The sequence below is a fragment of the Molossus molossus genome, unplaced genomic scaffold (assembly GCF_014108415.1).
Source record: "Molossus molossus isolate mMolMol1 unplaced genomic scaffold, mMolMol1.p scaffold_m16_p_1, whole genome shotgun sequence".
Taxonomy (NCBI): domain Eukaryota; kingdom Metazoa; phylum Chordata; class Mammalia; order Chiroptera; family Molossidae; genus Molossus; species Molossus molossus.
The window spans coordinates 157,786,639-157,804,289 of record NW_023425344.1 but is presented as its reverse complement, the minus strand read 5'-3'; the positions used below and the strand labels follow the sequence as shown (position 1 = coordinate 157,804,289).

The following is a 17,651-nucleotide window of genomic DNA, read 5'->3' as shown; positions in this document are numbered from 1 at the left end:
GCGACGGCGCCCAGATCGCCCCGCCTCCCGTGTCCGACAGGCCCCGTGTGCTGACTCAGCCCCGCCCCCGCAATCAAAGTTCACGATTCGCAGAACTTTGCGAGTGAGGTGGAGCGAGGACTCCAGGGGCCGCGCAGGTGACAGGTAAGGGACGCGAGTTCCTCCCAGGTAGAGCTCAGAGTCCCAGGACCTTGGCTCACCCCCGACCCAGAAGCCGCGCCAGGGGGCTTGACCTGACGGCCAGGCCAAGGGCCAGAGCTCCAGAAGCCCAGGATTCTGCGTGGACACTCCGCGAGGGTCTGCTGCTCCAGAACCTTCCACCCAGCCAGCCTCACTCGGAGTCCCAGTAGGCGACCCGCCCTGGACATCCCCACCCAGCCCCCTTCTTCACTTCTGGGCATCCCCAAACCGACAGCCTGCCTTTCCCTGGGGCCTGCACCCGGTTGTCCCCCTTCTGAAATTTCTCTCCCTTCAAAACATCCCAATCGTGGCTCCCCTTCCTACCGTTATTGAGGGTCTCCCTTCAATACACAATCTGCTGGCTTCTCAGAGCAAATCTTTGCTTCCACAGATTATACCTCTTTGCTTGTGAAACATACATAATGGCAACTCCCATGATGGGCCAAGTGTGTGTGGTGACTGGTGCTTCCAGGGGTATTGGTCGCGGCATTGCCTTGCAGCTCTGCCAAGCAGGTGCCACAGTCTACATCACTGGCCGACATCTGGACACGCTGCAGGCTGCTGCTGAGGATGTGAGTGCTTCCTCTGGGCCCACAGGGGCAGAAACCACCTGCAGGACCCCTTCCTATTAACCACTCCTCCCAGTCCCTTATCAGAAACCATAATATTCTTCATTGAAGTGTGAATATTTCCTCAACGTGAAAATGAACCCCATAAATAACTTCAGAGCAGGTCAAATTTACCACCAAGTGTTTTTTATTGGAGGGGGGGGCGTGTTTGAAAGCTTTTGGAATTTTGGAATTGCAACTAAATAATTGTGGTTTCCTCTTTTTTAGGCAAGACTTTATTGAACTGTGTGCACTTTTACTTGACTTTTCTACTGGTTTTCGGTTAAATAAATACTTGGGTACACTTGATTCCCTAGTCACAGGGTGAAGCACTGGGGTTACCAAGATTAATAAGATATAACCTCTGCTCTTAAATGCTAGAGTCTAGCCAAAGGCAGAAACAGTTCATTTCAATGTAATGTGAATATGGTAAGTGATGAGAGGCAAATGTGCACAGAATGCTCTGGGATCTTGGGATGGGATTCTAGATGATATGGGAGACTAGTCAGGGAAAGCATTCTGGAGGAAGTGGTTCTTGAACTGAGCCTTGAAAGGTAAAAGGACTTCCAGTCGAGATGGTGGCATAGGTAAGTTCGGTACTTGCCTCCTCCCACAACCACATCAGAATTACAACTAAACTACAGAACAAAGATCCTTCAGAACTGCCTGAAATCAAGCTGAATGAAAGTCCTACAACTATGAAATTAAAGAAGCCACAATGAGACCGGTAGGAGGGGTAGAGGCACAGACCCACACCCACGTGTGGTGGATAAAAATCAGGAGGGATACCTGGGCTGTGAAGGTCCTCCCTGAGAAGTGAGGGGTTCCTGTCCCACACCAGGCACCCAGCACAGGGTTCCAGTGCCAGGAAGAGAAGTCCCAATAACTTCTGGCTGTAAAAACCAGCAGGAACTAAGGCTGAAGAAGGCTGAGGCTGCTGGAGCCCCAGGCAGTTCCTCTTAAAGGGCCTGAGCGTGGACTTACTCGGACTTGCTCCCTCTGAGCTCTAGCGTGGAGGGGAGGCAGCTTGAAAGGCACAAGAGACTAATGGGAACCCTGAGTTGTTTGGCATTGCTGTGAGGGCTGGAGAGGCAGCTTTCTCTCAGACAGATGTGCTGGCAGAGGACTTTGTTCCTTTGGTGAGCCCTTCCCTAATGAGGTCAGCAGACCCGTGCCATATCTGGGACTCCAGCAACCTGGCTCACACTGTTTGCCCTGCTCTGGTGATTCCTTGAGGCCCTGCCCCACCCAACTTTTGTGCCCACCCAAGCTGTTTCCAGTGGCTTTACAATAGGATTGGCCTATTTTCACTCCTGCTTCAGATTTTCCTAAATTCTCTCAAACAAGCAGCATCTGGCTACAGCGAGCCCCATACCTCTCACTAAGTGGCCCCAAGCCTGGCTCTAGAAGCAGCCAGACTTGTTTCACAACTTCACTTTGCCTGGGTACCTCCAAGCCCAACACAAGAAGCAGCCATCAGCAGTTTGCTTTGTAGCTTATGCCTGGTGGTCCCAGGTAGAACACAGGCAGTGGCTGACCTTGCCCCAGAGCCAGCAAACCCAGTGGACAGCTTCAGACCTCATCAAAGCACCACCACCCAACCACCTGCACAAGTGACACACTCAAGGAATGGACTCAGTGGGTACCAGAGCCCTGCTGAAGTAAGTGTTGCTGTGGGTGGTGGGCCCCTGCACAGCTGATCATCCAAGGTAGTCAGAGGTTGGTGGTTAGTGGGAGCTCATCAGCCTGAGTAAAACCTTCCCATTGATGTGCTAACAGCAATCAAAACTCAATTACAACAGAAGGGTATAAAGTCTACACAAGGGGTGTACCTCAAGGGCCCAGCTGGGTGACCAGGGAGGCTGTGCCACTAGACCCTACAGGACACCTACTACAACAGGCCACCCTAGGAAATATAGGAAATATAGCAACTCTACCTAATACATAGAAACAAACACAAGAAGGCAGTCAAAATGAGGAGACAAACATGTCCCAAATGAAAGAACAGAACAAAACTCCAGGAAAATAACTAAATGAAATGGAGATAAGCAATCCAACAGATGCAGAGTTCAAAACACTGCTTATAAGGATGCTCAATGAACTTAGTGAGAATTTCAAGGAACTTTGTGAGGACCTCAAGAGCATCATAAAGGACCAACCAGAAATGAAGGATGCACTAACTGAAATAAAGAGTAATTTACAGGGAATCAATAGTAGAATAGGTGAAACTAAGAAGCAAAGCATCAATTTGGAATATAAGGAAGCAAAAAACACCCAATCAGAAAAGAAAAAAGAATCCAAAAAAATGAGGATAGAATAAGGAGCCTGTGCAACAACTTCAAGCACACCAACATTTGTGTCATGGGAGTGCCAGAGGAGAAGAGAGAGGGCAAGAAACTGAAAACCTATTTGAAAAAATAATGACAGAAAACTTCCCTAACTTGGTGAAGGAAACGGACATACAAGTTCAGGAAGTGCAGAGTTCCAAATAAGATGAACCCAAAGAGGTCCACACCAAGACACATCATCATCAAAATGCAGAAGGTTAAAGACAGAGAATCTTAAAAACAGCAAGAGAAAAGCAGTTAGTTACCTACAAGGGAGTTCCCATAAGGCTGTCAGCTGATTTCTCAGAAGAAACTTTGCAGGCCAGAAGGGAGTGGCAAGAAACATTTAAAGTGATGGAAAGCAAGGACCTAAAATCAAGATTACTCTATCTTGCAAAGCTATCATTTGGAATTGATGGCCATATAAAGAGTTTCCCAGGCAAGAAAAAGCTAAAGGAGTTCATCACCACCAAACCAGTATTATGCAATGTTGACAGGTGGTCTTGAAGAAGAAGAAGATACAAAACATGAACAATAAAATGGCAATAAATACATACCTATCAACAATCGAATCTACAAACAAAATGAGCAAGCAGAACAGAAACAGACTCATAGATACAGAGAACTTTTTGTTGGTTGCCAGATGGGAGGGGGTTGGGTGAAAAAGATGAAGGGATTAAGAAGTATAAATTGGTTGTTAAACTGACAAACCTCAAAGGGAAGTGGGGAGGTGGGAAAGAAAGAAACCAAAGAACTTATATGTATATATGCATAACCAATAGATACAGACAGTAGTATGGGGATGGCAGAAGAGGGGTAGGTGTGGGAAGGGGGCGGGGAAAGGAGGGACATCTGTAATACATTCAACAATAAAGATAAGTTTAAAAAGGTAAAAGTTAGGTCAAAGAAGCTAAGACAACCATACTAGCAGAGGGAACTTTATGAGCAGAGGGGCAATGGTGAAAGAGTGTAGATATTGTGAGAACTCTAAAGCATTTAGGTACAAAGCAAGAATGGTTGGTGAGAGGCTGGAGAGGTAACAGAGAATGGGTTTTAGAAGACCCTAGTAGAGAACTTCAGCTTTATTCTCTAAGAGATGGTGATCCTGTTAGAGCATTTAAAACAGATCTGTGTTTTAGGTAATTCATACTGTGGGGCTGGGGTATGAAGAATTAATTTAAGGCAGAAAGACTAGTGGTCAAGTGAGTACTTAGGAAGCAAGGAGGATGGACCCAGAGGATGGAATAGGAAGCCTGCTCTGCTCTATTTTTTTTTTCCTTTATTGATTTTAGAAAGAGAGGAAGGGAGAGAAATGGAAACACAGATGAGAGAGAACATTGATTGGCTGCCTCCTGCTTGCTCCCCTCTAGGGATTTGGCCCACAACCTGGGCATGTGCCCTGACCAGGAATCAAACCGACAACCTCTTGGTGCATGGGTCAGTGCTCAACCACTGAGCCACACCTGCTGGGTGGAAGCCTGTTCTTGAATAAAGTACTCTTCCTCCTCTTAAGTTAGAGAATGGGGCACATTTGTAGAAGCTGAAATGGAATGGAAAGTAGAAATAGTTCATGCCTGAGAGCTTTGATTTCTTTGTTACCAGGCAGGAGTGCAGGTGGAGTGAGGGTAAGAGGGCTGACATTGAGTAGGGGTTCCACATGAGTGTTGAAAGGTGGGAGCTAAGGGTATGTGAGATGGAAGTTGCCATGGATAAGGAAAAAGATGGGTAGTCATTTCTTGAGAGCAGCCTCCATACCTAATTTGTCCCATACCCTCCACATAGAGTACAATGCCTTGCACATGGTAGGCCTCTTTATTTTATTTTATTTTTTGTTAATCCTTACCCAAGGATATTTTTCCATTGATTTTTATATAGAGTGGAAGGGAGGGGGGAGAGAGAGAGAGAGAGAGAGAGAGAGAGATCAATGTGAGAGAAACACATCAGTTGGTTGCCTCCCACATGACCCTGACTGGGGCTGGGATCAAACCTGCAACCCAGGTACGTGCCCTTGACCAGGAATTCAACCCCGACCCTCTGGTCTGCAGGCCAATGCTCTAACTGCTGAGCCAAACTGGCCAGGGCATGTTTGTATATTTTAAACCTGAGATCCCAATCCACCTTGCTCTAAAAAGGGAGAATCTGGCACTCCTGAAATTCCTCACACAGACATCAGAGGGTGATATTGCCAGCCATGTTCCCTCAGCTGCTGGTTTTGATTCCTATGGTGGCCTTCTCAGCTCCCAAGCTGGGAGTTGAGGGAAGCTGCTTAATATCTACACTCATATGTGACTATGAGCCCATATCGTATCTGTCTCTCTCCAGGCACAGTCCCGAGGGGGCCGGTGTGTGCCTGTGGTGTGTGATTCAAGCCAGGAGAGTGAAGTGCGAAGCCTGTTTGAGCAGGTGGATCGAGAACAGCACGGGCGTTTGGATGTGCTGGTCAACAACGCCTATGCTGGGGTCCAGGTACCCTTTGAACTGTCATCCCAGCTCCACACTCCTGACCTCCTACTCTGACCCGAGTCTTTATCCCCACTCATAGTCCCTTTCATGATCCAGCCCCTCATACCTTCCTGCCTTCAGGCCATCCAATTCATCACTCTCCCTGTGTTTTCCAGATAATCATGGACAACCACAAGAAGGCATTCTGGGAAAGCCCCGCCTCCATTTGGGATGATATCAACAACGTCGGACTCAGGTAGGTGTTCCCCCTGCCCCACTGCAACGACCTGGGCTCCCTTCACTCACTCAGCCAGGCTTAGGGCCCAGATCTTTCCCCATCCCTTTCCTTTTCCCTCTGAGCTCCCATCTCTTTCTTCCTTTTGTCCCATTTGTCCCACTCAGCTCTGGAGAAGTTCCATCCAAGTGAATCTGTACCTGGGAATGTCAACTTCTATCTTGTTTCTGTCAGTAATTTTCACTTGACCTTGCCCTTTGCCTCTCTCCTGCCTCACTCTCTGCCTATCCAAATGCATGACCCAGAAAGGAGACCTCCTTCCCTCAATCATTCACACCACCTGTAGCCAATATTCCAAAAATGATTAGAGAAAGAAATTGTTTTGTTTTAGACCAAGAGAAGGTCAATAACAAAGAGTGAGCACCAGCCATCCTAGCCTCCAAATCCTCACTCCAGGCCCTTAGGCAAGGGCACTCCCAGGTCAGAGCTGGGAGGGCAGCGGTGTCACAGGGTTACATGTACATGCGGTACAGGAGTGAGATGAAATACAGCATTTAGTTTGCTCAGCATGATAATCACCAGTCATGTCTGTGTTTATTATTTTTGGAGCTACACCCTCATAAACGACACTCCCTGAGTATGACCTGTGGGAGTAACTAAGATAGTATCTGCAAATCTGAGACTAAAGTGTATGAGAACACCCATGGCTTCTAGTGGCAATCACAAAGAAGCAGAATGAGAATCCAATTGTGATTTCAAAAGCAGAAGAAAGATCATGAGAACAGAGAGGGATGGTTAGCCAAGAGACAAGAAAAGAAAACCCGAACAGCTGGAAATAGGCAGTGCCCACATTCTTAACCTTCCAAATAGAGGGGCCTTTCCCACTCATCTCTTGCTGGTCAGTGTTTTCAGCCTAGAAGGCAAAGGCCCAGGCCTGACAAATTCTCCGAAGTCAAGGTCACTGTGAGCCTCTTGAAGCCCACCACCATCTCCTCTCACCCCACACACATTCGATACACATTTACTGTGCCTTTCCTCTGCATTACCGTAGGCTGGGATTCCTTTCAAAACCATAGCTCTCTCAACTTGTTTTCATTTGGAAGTTCCTGTTTCCTATGCAAAAGAAATTTATTTTGTGTATATATTTTTTTATTATGTGAAAATCAGTATGATCTTACTCTTTCGTCACCACCCCTTCCTCCCTTGACTGAGCTATAGCTACTGTTGATAATCTAGTATTCTGCCATTCTTTTGAATATTCGAGTTAGAGTAGCTTTGTCCCATGGACTGAGAGGTCCTGGTTTGATTCCCAGTCAGGGCATATGCCCTGGTTTTGACTCGATCCCCAGTAGGGGGCGTGCAGGAGGCAGCCAGTCGATGTTTCTATCTCTCTGTCCCTTCTTGTCTCTCTAAAAAAATCAATAAAAATATATTTTAAAAAATAAAAAGATTTAATAAACATTACCAAACTGTCCTCCAAAATGACCCCACCAATTTATAAATTCATGCCAAGGAAGGAGAATATCTTTTCCATGTCCTGAACTGTGCTAAACAATCAGGCCACTCAGGCAGGCAGGCTTTGCCACTCTGATAGGCCAAAGATAGCCATCCAAAGGTGGTTTTCATTCATACCTTTTTCTTTGTGAAGTTGAGCGTTTTATTCATTTATTTATTGGCTCTTTATTCTTTTTTTTTTTTTTTATAGTCCTTTGGTTTTATTTTCTGGGATTAAAAAAAGTATAGGCATAAATGTTTTTACATGATCCTCTTGAAGATATCCTTTAAAATAATTATCAAATGGCTTACTTCATGTCTCTTGGTTATCAGGACCCATCAATGTCACTGTCAGCCTTGATTAATTGGTGGAAAATTTCAGAGAAGTAACTTATGAATGTTTTCCCAATCCCTCAGAATCATAATCATCACAGAAATATTTCATCCTTTTGTCATACACCTCTGGAAAGCAGATGTGCTCGCTCATTGTTAACAGGACAGGAAGCGGTATCATAGAGGCTTCATTGTGTAAATTGGCTTCCACCTGAAAATCACAGATATAAGCCAGCAAAAAACCAAAGAAGGAAGATGACATAGACCATTCTGTTGCTATAGTGATCATGTGAAGCACATGACCTTTGCCCTCGGGGTTCCAGTGGAGTTTCTGTACTATGTCTGTGCCCAAACTGCCACTGTACAAGAGTGATGAGCAAGTCAGCATGCTGAATGCACCTTCTTCACACCAGGTGACCAATGGTAGTCTGATCCCAAAGATTTGTTTGCCATGAATTCTGGGCTGCATTTGGTAGGAAAGGATGGTCTGAACAAGCATACACAATGAGCCCATACCAAAGGTGAGCACAGCTCCACGTACACGTGCAGTTAAAAAGGTTGTTCTCCGGAAGTTTGCCACATAGAAAGTCCTAAAGAACTCAGCAATCCAAATATAAGGCCAGCCCGTTTAATCTAGTGGTACATTTCCCTTTAGGATTCAGAGTATGAACTTGCTTATAATGAACGTAAATGGTGGGAACACATAAAACTGGCGAAATTTAAAAAAAAAAAAAAAAAAACTGGCGAAATTTAACATTGCCCCAAACAAGCACTTTTCTGGAGCTACTTGTACCAGTGTCACTGATACAAGGCAAAGCAAGGTCAACATGGTGGAGTTACAGCAGTAATGTATGAAAATATGAAAGCAGCAGCCATCCAAATGAGAAGGGCTGAAGGAAGGAAACTGAGGCCTTGCTGAGACCACATCTCAAACAGGTCTTTGTGACTTGCTTGTCTGGTTTTGTCTTCCTCACTAAACTTCTAAGTTCTGTGAGAGCAGGAACCAACTGTTCTGTCCACCATTTTATTTCCAGCTCCTGTTTTAGTTATCAGTCTTCAAATCTACCCAAACCTGCCCCTTGTGTGGATCCTGTGTTCTCTGCTTTCTTGGATGATCAATGCATCAGAACTGCAGTTACAATTTTTAAATTTCATAAATATCTCAATGCCACTGGTAATAAGATGAATTCCTTATCTAAGTGGTGACTGCTTGCTTGGATGAGCCTCCAGGGCTGACTATTAGGTCCAGAGCCTGTAGGCTGGATGGAGATGGGGCGGCTCCAAGGGCACACTCCGCAGCAGCCAGGCCAGACCCAGGGTGTGTCACTGCCCGAGGACCATGCCTGCGCTGCTGTTCATTCCGGCTGCCTGTTTATTCTTTTGTGAGTTGTGTTATTTTTTTTTTAAATAATTTTTCTTTATTGATTTTAGAGAGAGAGGAAGGGAGAGGGAGAGATAGAAACATCGATGAGGGAACATTGATTGGCTGCCTCCTGTATGGCCTCCACTGGGGATCGGGCCCACAACCTGGGCATGTGCCCTGACCAGGAATTGAACCAGAGACTTCTTGGTGCATAGGTCGATGCTCAACCACTGAGCCACACCAGCCGGGCATGTGTTATTTATCCTTTTTACATCAATTTATAAGATTGTAGAATAGATTCCTAAGATATGTTTTACAAATATTTTTTTCCAATTTATTCCTCATTAATTTGCATTCATGCTCTCCCCAACTCTCCATATACATAAACATATAGATGTATTTGTACATTTATATATATGTCTTAAAGTCAAGTAAGTCTATCTTTTATATTTCCTATCTTGGTGTGATGCTAAGTCAAGCCTTCCCCACCTCAAGTTTATGAACATATTGTCATACTTTCTTTTAATGCTTTTGTACATTCATTTTTTTATATTCAAATAATTCATCCTTTTGGAATGCATTTTTAAATCAAAAGTGAAGTACACAGCTAATCCCATCTACCAAATAAGTGGCCAGTTGTCCCAAATTCATTTACTGAATGATCCCTCTTTCCCTGTTGATTTGAAATGTTCCCTTTATAATTCACTGAATTCTCATTTATACTTGGATCTAATTGTTGACTTTTTTATTTGACTATCTGTGTGTTGTTATATTAGCACTGCATTCTTTTTTTTTTTTTTTTTTTTTTTAATCCTCACCCGAGGACATTTTTCCATTTTTTGTACAGATAGAGTGGGAGGGAGAGAGAGGAAGGGAGAGCGAGAGAGAAACATCGACATGAAGGGACACATCGAGTGGCTGCCACCCGCACGACCAACCAGGGCCGGGGACAAACTGCAACCGAGGTACATGCCCTTAGCGGGAACCGAACCCGGGTCTCTCAGGACCGCAGGCCGACGCTCTAACCGCTGAGCCAAACTGGCCAGGGCAGCACTGCATTCTTTTAACTATTATGCTATTGTACATTTTAATATGGGGTGGCAGGATGGGGGAGCATATTCCCCACCCACAGATACTACTCTTCCTTTTTCAGAAATTTCCTCACTATTCCATGTTTATTCTCATTGAGCTTTAGATTATTCTGTCAGTTTCTCCAAAAGTCTTATTGAGATATATCTCAAATTGCCTAAATCTATGGATACTTTACGTAGAACTGATGTTTTACATGTTGATTCTTAATAAGTTACGCCTGCACTTGTTCTTTTACTCTAGACAGAATTTTATAGTTTTTCCATGCAGATCTAATATACTTGTTTTCCCCCAAGCTACATTAGATTTGTTATTGCTATTATAACACACCTCTTTTCTTCCATTACATCTTCTAGATGTGGCCATTTATCATCCTTCAATGGTTAATTTTACCAGTGTTCCTCTCAGAAGATGGCCTTAAGTCCTCCCTCTATTTTCTAGGTCTTCAGCCACCTCTACGCCACCTTCCCCTAGCTGACGACAGCCACTAGAGGGCAGAGGTAGCTGCCAAGGTTATAGTATACCCTGGCCAGCAATGAACAGGGTCCATTCCTTCCTTGTCCCACTTCTAGAGGCCACTACTTGTGCTCAGTGTATGGGGCACGGCTGATGGTACCAGCTGGCCGGGGACTCATCGTGATAATCTCCTCCATTGGGGGGCTGCAGTATCTCTTCAATGTCCCCTACGGTGTGGGCAAAGCTGCGGTAAGAACCCAGTGGCACAGAGGTTGGGGAGGTATAGGACAGTGACAGTACCCATTTAGCTCAGGATATAAATCCCCAGTGGTCAGAGTGGTAGGCCATCTAGCCATCACCTCTCCTTCTGCCCCTCCATGGACAATTCCTTCACCTGGGCTCCTCTCTGCTGGCCAAAGTAAGTAGTGCACTGGGAGAGGTGGGCAGCTGAGACAGAGCGCCTGGGAAGGGCATGGGACTGGGACATCCTCAGCAGAAGCAGGGAGGGCAGGGAAGGAAGGTGACATGGCCAGGTGCCCTGGCTCTCACTCTGACATCAGTCTCTCTACAGTGTGACAGGCTGGCTGCAGACTGTGCCCAGGAGCTGCGGCGCCATGGGGTCAGCTATGTGTCTCTGTGGCCAGGGTTGGTGCAGACAGAACTGCTGAAGGACCATTTGGAGAAGAAGGACAATGCTGAGGATCCCCTGTTTAAGCAGGTTGGCAAGGTGGTGGAGAATGCAGGGGAATCAGGCTCTCCATCCTCAATGTCAAGACAGTAACAACAGCAAGGAGTAAATACCTGGGTATTTACCATGGCAGTAAATTATGGGGCTGGGCACTGTACATATGTTAAGTCCTTTAATTCTGTAAGGGAGATAGCATCTTCTTTCTAGAGTGAGACTGAAACCCAGAGAGGTAAGAAACTTGTGGAAGGTCATGGATGCCTTAAGTAAAAAGGCTGTCCGGCTCCACAGCCCATGGTCTTGACCCCTACATGGCACTAACCAAGAAGGTCAACATAGCTGGCTTCCCCAGATCCGTCCACTTAGGAAAGACAGTGGGTCCTGGCGCTGGGGTACAAGACTCCCCAGGATGTGGGAAGAGTGGCTCCAGCACCTTCCAAGATGCTGAGTCCCACAGGGGCAGGGATGAGGGCCTCTGTTCTGGAACAGAAGCTGAAAGCAGGGAAGAGACTTGGGCAGTGCTCTGGGAAATCAACCCTCATTTCTCTGCTCTTCTGTTTCAGCTCAAAGATCATTTCTCATCCGGGGAGACTACAGAAATGAGTGGCAAATGTGTGGTGGCTTTGGCAACAGGTGAAGAGGTTGGGGCAGCTGGTAATATGAAAGGGCCTAGAGGATCTGCAGAGTGGTGGCAGCTAATTCTGGGTCCTGGCTCAGGAGATGGTTGAGGAATAAACCCTTCTTTTCTCTGGCTTCTGGACAACCCAAGGGTCAGGACTCCCGTTTTGAGGATTGGGGGCGTCAAGAACAAGCTCCTAGGAGGTGTGGCCAAAAGCTAGAGGCTCAGAAACTTCCTAGGAACAGAAGAGAAACAATTCTGGGCTCCTAAGCCTGTCTCAGTGGTGCCCTGTCCCACTGGACACCTACCTTGTCACCCTACACCACTCCCATGCCATTTCAATGTATGTGTGCTCACAGATCCCAATATCCTGAGCCTGAGTGGGAAGGTGCTGCCATCTTGTGACCTTGCTCGGCGCTACGGCCTTCGGGATGCAGATGGTAAGAGCTCTAGCCCAGCAGCCAGCCTGGACCTCTCTTCTTTTGTTTCCTGCTCAGTCCTTCTCCCTCACTCTCTCCCTGTCCCTTCTTCCCACTCAGTCTCTTCAGCCAAGGTGGAGGTATCCCAGGAGTGGGAAATGAGTGTGTAATCTTTCTTCTTCCTGTTGTCCTCAGGCCGCCCCATCGAGGACTACTTGTCTTTGAGTTCGGTTCTCTCCCACGTCTCCAGCCTGGGCTGGCTGGCCTCCTACTTACCTGGCTTCCTCCGTATGCCCAAGTGGATTATGACCCTCTACACAAGCAAGTTCTAACCCTCCTGGCCTGATGTCACCACTCTGCTTGTCTTTTTATTTGGACTGGGTGGCCGGGACCATCTCAGTGAACAAGGCAGGCAGCCTTCCCACCGATCACATGCCTCAATACAAAGAAGGCCTCCGCTGTGCATCCTTGGCGAGCCCTGGGGTCTTGCAGGTCCTCCTCGGTGCCTTGGTGCTCCTTGTCCCTAAATTTTACTTTTTGCTTAAGTATTGAAAAATGTGCTAGGTACTAGTAAAGATCTCATTTCTCCTTCATCACATGTTTGAGTGCCGAGTCTGTCCTAGGCCAAGTGTTAAGTACTTGAAAGACTCAAAGACATACAGAATATTTGGGTTCTCAAAGAGCTCCACCCTGGGACAAGACCCCTTCCCCCAGAACTGCTCCTGCTCTTCCCTGGAGAACTGTCCATCTCAGGGGCACTGGCCCTTGGGCTGGAAGCCCTGTTTGTCACGCCCCAGCTGGGGAGCAGGGCCCCTCCGCAACCAGAAGCAGGCACCCCTCAGTCCCACACTGCTTCCCTGCCCCTTCATTCCACCCTCTCTTCAGAGATGCCTCCTAGCTGGGCCTGATCCAGTGAAGGCACTTTCCTCGGTGTTGGTGATTTTCTGGAATTTGGCAGGAAAGTACTGCCCAAGTTCAAGTGAGGGGGCAAGGAACAACTGATGGTGCTAATACACTCTCATCTCTCCTTTGGGATGATACCACCTGAATTACTTTCTGAAGAACTTAATTGTAAGAGCCCCTTAGGGCTGCCTTGCCTGCTCAGGGGGCTGTCCCAGCCCGAGGCAAGGCAACAGAGGGTGTGATCCAAAGAGGAGCTGAGGACCACACTTGAGGAGCCTTCCAGCCAGCAGCCTGGATGGCCACTGAGGTCATGGGATAGCTGCTGTAAATCGGTTGGGCAAAGACCATCTCCAATCTTCAAAATGGCAGGGTGGCTCCCTCCCCCCTCTCCCCTTCCACTGCCCACTCCCCACCTCCTTCCTCCCTCCTCCCACCTCCTGGCCAAGTAAAGGCGGCACTCGGCTACTGCTGTGGAGCCCACTAGCCTGGAGCAGATAATGCTAGAGCTGCTGCTGCCACCAGATACCAAGCACATCCGCTGGGCCACCGAGCAGCTCCAGACCACTCTTTTGGACCCTGCCACGCTGCCCATGCTCTCTAACCCACGGGCCTCGGTGGACGGTGGATCCTCAGACAACTGAGCACCCACTGGCGACGGCTGGTGGCAGAGCACCAGGAGAGTCTCAAGTCCCTGGTCCTAACAACCCTCCAGAGAGACAGAACACAACGTGAGCCTTAGCCAGGCCCAGTTCTCAGCCACTATTTTTCGGAAGGAAGGCCTGGAGGCCTGGAGGCCTGGCCTTAGCTCTTGCAGCTTCTCCAGCACAGCCCCCACAGCCCTGAGAGAGAGGTGGGGCTTTTGCTGCTAAGTGTAGTGGTGACCTCCCGGCCTGAGGCCTTCCAGCCCCAGCAACCGGGCGCTCCTTCGGCTTCTGAATGAGACCTGTGGTGAGGTGGGCTCTTCTGGGCTTTTCTACTCTGCTACGCTGACCACCAGCACTGGTGATGTGTTTCTGGTGAAGATGTTAGTACCTAAGCTCATCATGGCTACGCAGGCTCTGATCTCTTCAGAGGTGCCTGCCATCACCTCCCACCCCGTCTGAGATCCTCACATTCTGCCTGGGGGTGGCTGGAAACATGGCCCTGGGCGATGCGGTTTGTCTCACTTTTTTGGTCCAAGTCAAGAGCAAGACCTTACTGAAGAATCATCTGCCCCCCTTGCTGCACACCTTCTTCCCCATTATGGCTGCTGAGCCCCCTTTGAACCAGCTGGATCCTGAGGACCAGAGCTTGGGCTGGTGGGGGAGATACCCAGGCACTTTGCTTTACAGGTTGTGGACACACTGGCACTACATTTGTGTCCTGAGTAGCTCTTTACCCCCGCTGAGGCAGAGACTGCTGCCCCCACTACTGCAGATTGTGTGCGAGGGCCTGGAGGACCCCTCGCAAGTTGTGCGGAATGCTGCGCTGTTTGCCCTGGGCCAGTTCTCAGAGAACCTGCAGCCTCATAGCAGCAGCTATTCGGGGGAGGTGATGCCTCTGCTCCTCGCCTACCTGAAGTCAGTGCCTCCTGGGCACATGCCACCTAGCCAAGGCCTGCTATGCCCTTGAGAATTCCATGGGGAACCTAGGGCCTAAAGTGCAGCCCTACCTTCCAGAGCTTATGGAGTATACCCAGCAGCCCCCGGGCCAAGGAGCTGGCTGTGAGCGCCCTGGAGGTCATTGCCACGGCTGCCCAGGCCTCCCTGCTGCCCTACTTCCCCACCATCATAGAGCACCTGTGGGAATTCCTGGTGACAGGCCACGAGGACCTTCAGCCTTTGCAGATCCAGAGCCTGGAGACGCTGGGGTGCTGGCACGAGCAGGGGGGAGCCATGAGCCCTCGGCCGAGGAATGCTGCCAGCTGGGCTGGGCCTGTGTGACCAGGGAAACGTGTGGGGCTGCACATATAGCCTGTCTGCAGCTGTTCTGGGGCTGATGGGTGGGGGTTGGCACCCTACCTGAGACACATCACACTCATGCTGTTGTCACTGCGTTCCACTGAGGGCTCTGTGCCTCGGTAGGATGGTAGCAGTTCCTTCTGTTTGATGATGAGAGTGATGGGGGGGGGGGGGCGACGACTCAGAGGTCTCAGGGCACAGTGTGGAGAATGCCTTCTTCAATGAGAAGGAAGACACCTGTGCTGTCCTGGGGAAGAACTCTGGGAACACCAGTGTGCCGTCCTTCCCGACATGGAAGTATCTTTGAAGAAGTATTCAAAGCTCTGGAGTGCCCTCGCCTGAGTGTGCGTAAGGCAGAGCGTGAGGCCCTGGGTCAGTTCTGCTGTGCGCTGCACAAGCCCTGGCAGAGCTGCCCCTCAGAACCCAACACTGCTGCTCTGCAGGCCGGCCTGGCCCAGGTGGTGCCGTCCCGCGTGCAGGCAGCATACGGGGAGCGGGAGCGCCGAGTGGTGACGGTCGTGCTGGAGGCCCCAACGGGTGCAGTGCAGCGGTGGGGCTCAATACAGGCACCTGGGCGCCTCACCGAGCTCTGCCACATGCTCAAGGCCGTGCTGCAGAGGAAGACAGCCTGACAGTACACTGAGGAAGAGGAGGACGAGGACCAGGCCGAGTAGGACATCAGGCTGAGTAGGACACCAGGTTGCTAGAGTACACTGCTCAGAACATTCCTGCCTGGGCAGCTGCGGCCGGGGCAGATGCTTTTGCCCCCTTCTTCGCTGGGCTCTTGCCATCATTGCTCTGCAAAATGAAACAGGGCTGCACAGTGGCAGAGAAGTCCTTTGCAGTGGGGACGCTGGCGGAGTCCATTCAGGGCCTGGGTGCTGCCTCAGCCCAGTTTGTGTCCCGCCTGCTCCCCGTGCTGCTGAGCACTGCCAGGGAGGCCGACCCGGAAGTGCGGAGCAATGCCATCTTCGGGCTGGGTGTGCTGGCCGAGCACGGGGGCCGCCCTGCCCAGGAGTATCCTCAGCTTGCAAGAGTAGCTGGGGTGGGACTGGGAGAGTGTCCCTGGGCTCAGGGATGGAAGGGTGCCTTTTCCTTGACTGTGGACCAGATACTTCTCCAAGCTGGTGGGGTTCCTGTTGCCCCCCCCCCCCCCGCACTAGAGCATCATGATCGTTTCCATGACATCTGTGGGGCACTTGCCCGCCTACTGATGGCCAGTCCCACAAGGAAGCCAGAGCCCCAGGTGCTGGCTGCCCTGCTGCACGTCCTGCCACTGAAGGAGGACTTGGAGGAGTGGGTCACCATAGGGCACCTCTTCAGCTTCCTGTACCAGAGCAGCCCTGACCAGGTTGTGCACGTGGCTCCTGAGCTCCCGCGCATCCTCAGCCTCATTCAGGCTGACGACAGGACCCCTCCACCTGGGTCTCACTGCTGCTGCTCCTGACATTCTTGGCCAAACAGCACACCGACAGCTTCCACTCGGCACTGGGCTCACTGCCTGGCGACAAGGCTCAGGAGCTCCAGGCCATCCTGGGCCTCACCTAGATGGGCTGCAGCTGGGCCAGAGAGAACAGCCTGCCCGGGCCCCAGACCGCCTCTCAGCCCGTTCCACCTCATGCCTTACCAAAGATTCTGGAGTCCCAGCCCTGCTTGCTGCCCTATGGGCTGTCCCTGGGGCTGGATCTGCTATGCTGTGGGACAATACAAATGGATGCATGAAACATACCATAATAAAGGCAGTTCATTTCCCGCTTAAAAAAAAAAAAGGCAGGGTGAAAGCTGAGGCTTCCCGAGGCTGCCCACAGTATCTGCACCAGCTGCAGTCCTCCTGCGGCTTTCTGGGGACGGCCCTGGTTACTGTTTCTTCGGTGTGCTGGGGCAGCTCACCGGCTTGTGAGAGCCGACCATACTCAGTTCTGCCGAGTCTGCAGTCAGCGATTCATGGTGGTTGCTTGAAGTCGGCCGTAGTGAGGGTATACGTATATATACCAAAGAAATGAACAAAAGCTACCAATCAGGGCTTGTTTTTATTTTGAGAGAGAGAGAGAGAGCTGGCTTATCACCATAATTGGAATTGTGTATCTAAACCCCACCATTTTCCCAGGCACCCCATTTAAATCACAATGATCAGACTTCCTCACCACACTCTCACCCCCTTCCACTGACCAACCTAAATTCCCGTTATCCCCTGAGGTTGGTGAGAGCAGAGGCAGTCGCCTATGCGCTCCAGTAAGAATAAGGGCCTCAGGCTCTCCTCCAGCCTTCCACAGCCTCCATTAAAAGCCATCAATGGAACAAATCTTTGTCTGCTGGCCTTGTCTCCTAAAGGCCACAAGGTGTGGAAAGAACAAGATCTTAAAGTCATCCAAATCTGCATATAAATCCTGACTCCACCTCTTTGGGAATTACGTGAAATAACATATATATAGCACCAAGCAATTTATAGCTGCTGAAACAGTCAATTCCTTCTCTCAACAAATATTTAAGAGCCTCCTCTGCACCAGTCACCCTTCTTGGTGCTGGGAGAGCAGAGAAAAAGACATACTGTGTGTGCC

The 17,651-nt window shown here is 49.4% G+C and overlaps 1 protein-coding gene and 2 pseudogenes across 1 annotated transcript; 2 read left to right on the top strand and 1 right to left on the bottom strand.

The window, feature by feature from the left end:
- The first annotated feature begins 32 nt into the window (after positions 1–32).
- DHRS1 (dehydrogenase/reductase 1) lies at positions 33–12,843 on the top strand. The gene is made up of 9 exons (XM_036271848.1): positions 33–144; positions 572–752; positions 5,438–5,581; positions 5,734–5,813; positions 10,644–10,776; positions 11,099–11,245; positions 11,776–11,845; positions 12,191–12,271; positions 12,446–12,843. The coding sequence occupies exons 2-9, from the start codon at positions 603–605 to the stop codon at positions 12,580–12,582; spliced, it is 942 nt and encodes a 313-aa protein (XP_036127741.1). The 5' UTR covers positions 33–144; positions 572–602; the 3' UTR covers positions 12,583–12,843.
- On the bottom strand, positions 7,739–8,546 carry LOC118639745 (annotated as a pseudogene).
- Positions 12,844–13,515: 672 nt separating the features above from the next.
- LOC118617080 lies at positions 13,516–16,741 on the top strand (annotated as a pseudogene).
- Positions 16,742–17,651: the final 910 nt, after the last annotated feature.

Coding starts and splice junctions, on each gene's coding strand:
- DHRS1 (XM_036271848.1), top strand. CDS start 603: ATGGCAACTCCCATGATGGGCCAAGTGTGTGTGGTGACTGGTGCTTCC. Junction 10,777..11,098: donor ACGGTGTGGGCAAAGCTGCG/GTAAGAACCCAG, acceptor GTCTCTCTACAG/TGTGACAGGCTGGCTGCAGA. Junction 11,246..11,775: donor AGGATCCCCTGTTTAAGCAG/GTTGGCAAGGTG, acceptor CTTCTGTTTCAG/CTCAAAGATCATTTCTCATC.